Below are 6,460 nucleotides of genomic sequence, written 5' to 3'. Positions count from 1 at the left end.
TAAATACTTGCGAATTACGAAGCACTCATTCGTGTCCATCTTAGTTGCTCTCAAGCGCCAATTGCAACTGTCTTCGACGCAAGCAACTGTCAACAATGACTTGTTTGATTTCTTTACCTTGAACTCAAAGTTATATTTTAATGCCAGCCGGTGAACAGCTTCCTGCAAATCTTTCTTGGTTTCAAACAGTTGCCCGACCTGCAAGTCCTCATCATCGGGAGCCACACGGGAAGAATTCGAGGACGGTCCACTTGTTCCAACCTGTGAGCTCCCACCAGGCTCGTGTCTCTGTCGGGATAAAGCAATCAAATTCTCATTTGTAAAGTCGTTTATGTTCTCATTGTCTTCAACTGTTGACGGAATTCTGCGCGTAACAGCGACGTCACAATCAGAAGCAACTGTCTCAGGAATACCCACATCATCCGCAGGAACTATCTCCACTGTCTCCCAAAAACTTCGATCATTGTTATCCGCCCTATCCGAATCTTCACGTTCACCTTCGATAACATCCTTCGTAATTAAAGTCACACCAAGAACAGTCGGAGTCCGATGCATTTTATTCAATTCTAATAGATAATTCAATTCAGCATCATTAGTAACGAATACCGGTGGCATCGGAATGGATGAATCCCCATAACCATTGAATAGATATCTCAATTGCATATCGTATTGAGATTGATCGACATTCAGCTTATTTTGCAAATCGTGGTACATTTCTAAATATGGTGTACTCTCTGTTACGGGAATTGCAATACAACCACGTATGTCACTCGTCCATCTCCATTCCCACCGATTATTATCATTTAATTCGAAATCACCGAAATAACACACGGGGATTATCATATCTGCATGAGGAAATGGTTTTTTTAATCAACTTCAAATAATTATAAGAAATAAAAAGGCAAAAAATCAGCTGCAGCGAAGGCTGTTTAACAGCCTAACAGCCGGCTGTTTAACGGCCGGCTGTTAGGCTGTTAAACAGCCGAACAACCGGCTGTTTTCGGCTGTTTTACAGCCGGCTTCGGCTGTTTAACAGCCGACTTCTGAACAGCCGGCTGTTGGATATTTAACAGCCGGCTGTTTCCCGGCTGTTAAACATCCAACAACCGGCTGTTTCAGACTATTTCCGACTGTTTGTTAAGTTATACCAGTTTGGCGTAGGAGAATACCGTTCTAAAAACGAAATTAAGCATGCGTAATTTAAACGTAAGTTATACATCCGTTTAATTTTATTTTTTTGATAGGTTCTGTTAAAATAAATCTATGTCGACATAAAATTTCTCTTTTTAACGTATACTAATTTACTTAAAACGAAATTAAACATGATTAAATGTACTTACCGAATTGAAGTAATTGATGTGAAAAAAATTTTCAGCTTCAACGTTCCAAAGTTCTTCTAGATTTTGAGGTTCAAGCAGATGAAAATATGAGAGTTTTTTCTGTGTTGGAAGCTCGTTTTGAAGTTTTTATAAGTGGGGAAATGTTTGGTTTTCAATTATTAAGTAAAAGGGTAGTATAGTCCTTTCAACAATATATTGTTTTGTAATTGTACAAAATATTTAAGGGCATCTTTGTCTTTTACCATACAAGAGGCCAATGTCATAATATTCTTGATTTTGGAAGTCAAACTGAAATTTTGCTCCTTTGACTGGGTCAAAATTAAAAGTACCCCATTTTCAATGGGCTTCAGACAATGGCGTAATATGTGGATGACGGACGAACTATTTCAAAATCACACGTCAGCGTGACCAATCCAACTCCACCGCCCAAAATAAAGTCATCTCCAGAAATTTCAGATAATTCTCTCTCACACACAGAAACACGCACAACGTGGTAATGAAGTATTTCTGAGCTATGAAGATGATCAGGTACGCAGATTGAAGTAATTAAACTAGGTACTGAAAACATTTATTAGAAACTGTTTATGATATTTCTTTATGTTTTGCTTCAAGTTCTGGGATTGTTTATCTTTTCCTTTGTTTTTTCGTTAAACAAGATGCGGAATAGAAGAGAATTAATTGAATACAGGAGCCCATCTACTAATTTTTGAATGAAAATGCTTTTCGACTGGCTGCTTCCAGGGTTGATTGTGCTTTCGCTTTTCTAGGATTAAAAACCGTTTTCTTATTAAATTTGTAAATTTCTTCAGTTAAATACAGAAATGATCGCGGTAGCAAATTATATGATGTGTGTGTGGATACAAATTCCGATTTAGTGAAATAGGGACAACATTTGTTTTAAATTTTTATGTATTGCTCCATTAATTTTGATTAGTTGTCTACTTTCCTCATTTGAGATAGTGTTAGCCATATTAATTGTCCAATTTTAGGACTATGGATTTGGTCTGGGAGGATCTTGATCAGGGATAGGGTATATTTATTCAATAAAGTTAGAATATTGTGTTTTTTAACGATATAATGCTAGATTCCACAATAGGGAAAAGCTTGTAGTAGTGAATTTCAAGCATGAATGAGTATTGTAAGTGAAAGTTTCTTAGTTCTCAGAAGTATCTATGTGGCAAATTTTGTAGTTTATTGGCCAAGTGAAAATGACTATCTTTAATCTTGTAGTTTATAAAGCCAATTTAATTGAAAGTTTCTTAGTTCTCCGAATTACGATGTGGCAATTTTTGTAGGCGTTTTTCTTGGCCAAGTGAAAATGATCATCTTTAATCTCGTAGTTTATAAAGTCACCTTTTGACCTTATAAAAAATGGTGTTTGTCGGATTTCACTATTTTTGTTGTAAGGCACAATCGACTCATCTAACTTGTCCTAGTTGCCAAGTTGGTTGAGCTTGATACTCGACCAGCTCAACACAGTTGTCAAGTATGTTTTTGTGCATTAGATATGGCTACGGTTTTTGTTGAATCACGGGATAATCAGTTGTTTGTGCAAGGGTTCCATGGCATTTATTTTCTCTCTTTGTCACTCTATATGTAGAAATTTTTGAATCTCCCTGTACAATTTATATGTACATTGTCAAGTCGATTAAGAACAGCTCTACTTAATTTATGGAAATAACTATTTTTCAGTTTCCTTTTTTTGCCTTCTGTTGTTCAATCAGTAAATTGCCCAAATCATAAATTTTACAAAATTGCCACTTGCAATATTAAGGAAAATTGTGCTAGTGTTTTTCATATGAAAAGGTAGTTGTTAACCATGTGGTTGTGATTCATCTAATACAACTATGTTATTAATAGGTGACTGAGGCATGCATATGAACTTCGAATTTCCCAGGCATATTCCTTGGTTTGGAGCCCATTCAAACAAGGATACATCAACTGTCATATCGACTGGTGCCCTTATGGAAGCACCAAAACACGAGGCTTCGTTTGACATCAGGCTTTGGAGATGGTCCCTTTTCTCATTAATACCCTGGGCTATCAGCCAGAGTGATAAAATCCAAATTCGAACATCTGTCAACAAAGAGCTGAAAAGGCATATGCAACCTCGTGGTCAGGCTGACAATAGTACTCAGTACTCAACAAAACGTTTCAGACCTTATGTTTCCAAAATTCCGTGGCATACAGGTCCAAGAGCTTTTCTGTCTCAGTTGTTTCCTCGATATGGACATTACTGTGGACCCAATTGGTCGAGTGGCAAAGATAAAGGGTCTCTTATATGGGACAAACGACCAATTGATTGGTTGGACTTTTGCTGCTATTGCCATGATATGGGTTATGACACCCATGATCAGGCCGAGCTTCTGAAGGCAGACATTGCATTCTTGGAGTGCTTGGAGAGGCCACATATGAATACGAAAGGAGATCCTAGTATTGCTCATCTTTATAAGACGATGTGCACTTCAGGTAATATAATGATCTTTCTTCATTGAATTGAACGGCATTGCCCCTCCCCATCAGTATCTGTAGTCTTTCCTACTAATGATAATTCTGGATTCAACATAAGTTTGAGGTATTCGTTTTCTTAATGTCAATTTTCTTTTTCTTTTTTTCTTTTTTTTTTCAAATTCCAAAATATAGGTCTTAGGAATATATTGATACCTTACCGACAGCACCTTGTGAAGCTGCAATCGAGGAAGTTACTTTTCCAATTTGGATGGCTGGCGGATATGAAATGGAAAGTTTGGAACTTGTACAAAACATAAGACAAAGAATACACAGTATTTTAATAGCTGCATGTATATTTCTAGCTGCTATCTAAGGTAGAAGCTGTAGTTGTATTTCTGGTGATTGTCAATGCTATTTTTAGTCGGTCGGTGCGAACACTTAGTTGAACATAGAAAATATGTAAGTGAATCCCACTAGTGCTGACTCAGAAACACTATTTATGTAATTAATAGTCTTGAAATTTACTTTGATATTTTTTCTTCGCGTGTAGTTCTCTATCTTGCATAGCAGTTATGAACTATACAAACAACTTCCTAATGAAAAATAATGTTCTATCTAATATTTTTGTTTCTACATATGGTGTCCTTCTCTGTAAAGCTTCGTAAAGAAATATGTGCTAGAAAAAAAGCTGCCGTAAAAGTTAAAACACCATTGAAATGATCCATTTCCTTCTTTACCTTGGTTTTTGCTAGAAAAAATGAGAAAATGGGTGGCCTCGAGAGTGATAATATTGTAGTTGGATATGATTCTTCTGTTAATATTTCAGCGTTAGGATCTCATCACATAAATACATTGGCCTGGTTGAGAATTGTGTCTTTTGTGGTATGAGATGAAAAGAGAGGGAAGCCATTGGAGCTCTTCAATTCAATTGGGAGTTATTCAATGTTCCCTTGACTTTAGGATGGAAATGACGATGGGGGAAAGTACTTGTTAAATAATGAAAGATTTATGACAAGAACACAATAGAAAAGCTTGGGGACATAATTTCGACAATAAGGAAAAGTTGAAAACGTTTATTGCAACTAAAAGAAATTGTAGCGATAATATAATTGGCTACGTATTTTTGTACATTTTGAAGTTTGAATTCATTAATGACACGTTTAGTACACTTGATTTAATTGAATTGAATATGATTGAGAAATGTAAAAATGCGATAATTGTGTTGTTTAGCATGATGATAAATGAAATTTACTGTGCATTTTAGATCATAATGATAAAAATTGCTAAATAGTAAATCAAACCATTGTAATGTATTTCTGTTGTGAACAAAAATACTAATAATGAATCAACCAAACAAACTTGATTATATCCTTGATGCCACAAATTGAGGGTATAATTGGGGTGATAAAGTGGTGAAATTAAGTCTCAAGTCTTATGAGTTTAGGTGTAAAAAGATGATTTCTTATTTTTTTACATTATTTAATTATTCTATGTCCATAAATAATAAAATAATGCATACCAAATAACTAAAATAATAAAGACTATAATTAACTTTATTCTTTTAACTAGACAATTTTTAAGCTTTCGAAAAAAATAATAATAATAATAATAATAATAATTTGAAAGTACAAGATTCGACGAGGGAATAGGTCAAGAAATCGTCCACTCTAATTTGGTGTCAAAGTCCATATTAGAAATTAGGTCCAAAAAATTGAAACTTAAAAAATAATAATAATAATAATAAAAATGGTGTTCGCCTTTTGGGCACCTAGGCCCACAATAGACGGTCAAAAGAGGTGACTGCGTAATTTCCACGCTTTGCTAGGGATGCTAATGGTGTAACTCGGCTTGATTCACATTCACCAGGCGAATCTAGGCAAACCAGCTCACTTGGGGGGAAAAAAGGATCACCACTAAATTTATATTTTTTTATCCGCCATCCATCCACTAACATTTAGTCGCTGTTTAGTGAGAATTAAAATAAAATTTTTAATAAATTTTGATAAAATGTGTGATTATAATCTTTAAATTACAGTAAAATATGTATTTAAAATTAATTGTTATCTTTAATAGATTGAAATCTAAATTTTATAAAAAAAAAATGCTTTATTTATTTTCTTAATTCAAAAGTAGGGATGACGAAGGGGTAGGGCGGGCCGGGCTCTCCCGCCCCCGTCCTGTCGGGCAATTGCTCGCCCCATTACTTGTTTAAGGTGATGTAGGGCCCTTGCCCCGTTTACATACTCGTTTATTTTTTATTATTAATTTTTTGATAATTCATTTTATTACCTCCATTCATTGAAGTAAGACAATAATATAGTTATTGAATTTTTTAATTAATTTATTTATATTTAAAAGTTAAATTATTCGAATATATTTGATAAACTGAGATTTTTATTGTTTATCATATTTTTTAAATAAATTTAATTGCCATCTTCTATTAGAAATAATAAAATTTTGTGAACTTTTCCATTTAAAAGTAATGAATTCAAAAAAAGAAAAAAATGAACGAGGCGAGGCCCCGTTACATTATTTGCCTCGGGGCGAAATCCCCCGTCCACATCCAACCCAATTAAGCGGGTAATTCCCACTATTGAGTTTGACGAGTTTTCTGTCATCCCTATTCAAAAGATTGTGGCAGCACTGTAGTTATGATCACATCATGTCAT

At 34.7% G+C, this 6,460-nt stretch overlaps 1 protein-coding gene across 2 annotated transcripts; it reads left to right on the top strand.

The window, feature by feature from the left end:
• The first annotated feature begins 1,681 nt into the window (after positions 1 to 1,681).
• LOC111382673 lies at positions 1,682 to 4,333 on the top strand. Of its 2 annotated transcripts, none has more exons than XM_023006710.1 (3): positions 1,682 to 1,868; positions 3,201 to 3,809; positions 3,984 to 4,333. In XM_023006710.1, exons 2-3 carry the CDS (start codon positions 3,212 to 3,214, stop codon positions 4,106 to 4,108), a joined length of 723 nt encoding a protein of 240 aa, XP_022862478.1. In that variant the 5' UTR covers positions 1,682 to 1,868; positions 3,201 to 3,211; the 3' UTR covers positions 4,109 to 4,333. The 2 variants fall into 2 exon arrangements, with proteins under 2 accessions (XP_022862478.1, XP_022862479.1); XM_023006711.1 differs by having other exon boundaries at positions 1,708 to 1,895.
• The last annotated feature ends 2,127 nt before the right edge of the window (positions 4,334 to 6,460 follow it).

The sequence above is a fragment of the Olea europaea genome, unplaced genomic scaffold, assembly GCF_002742605.1.
Source record: "Olea europaea var. sylvestris unplaced genomic scaffold, O_europaea_v1 scaffold2547, whole genome shotgun sequence".
Classification (NCBI taxonomy): domain Eukaryota; kingdom Viridiplantae; phylum Streptophyta; class Magnoliopsida; order Lamiales; family Oleaceae; genus Olea; species Olea europaea.
Note: the sequence above shows the minus strand (reverse complement) of the source record. Positions and strands in the feature narration are given on the sequence as shown.

Excerpts from the sequence above, each read along its gene's own strand:
- LOC111382673 (XM_023006710.1), top strand. The coding sequence starts at position 3,212 with ATGCATATGAACTTCGAATTTCCCAGGCATATTCCTTGGTTTGGAGCC. Across the intron at positions 3,810-3,983 it reads TAAGACGATGTGCACTTCAG|GTCTTAGGAATATATTGATA; the intron begins GTAATATAATGA and ends TCCAAAATATAG.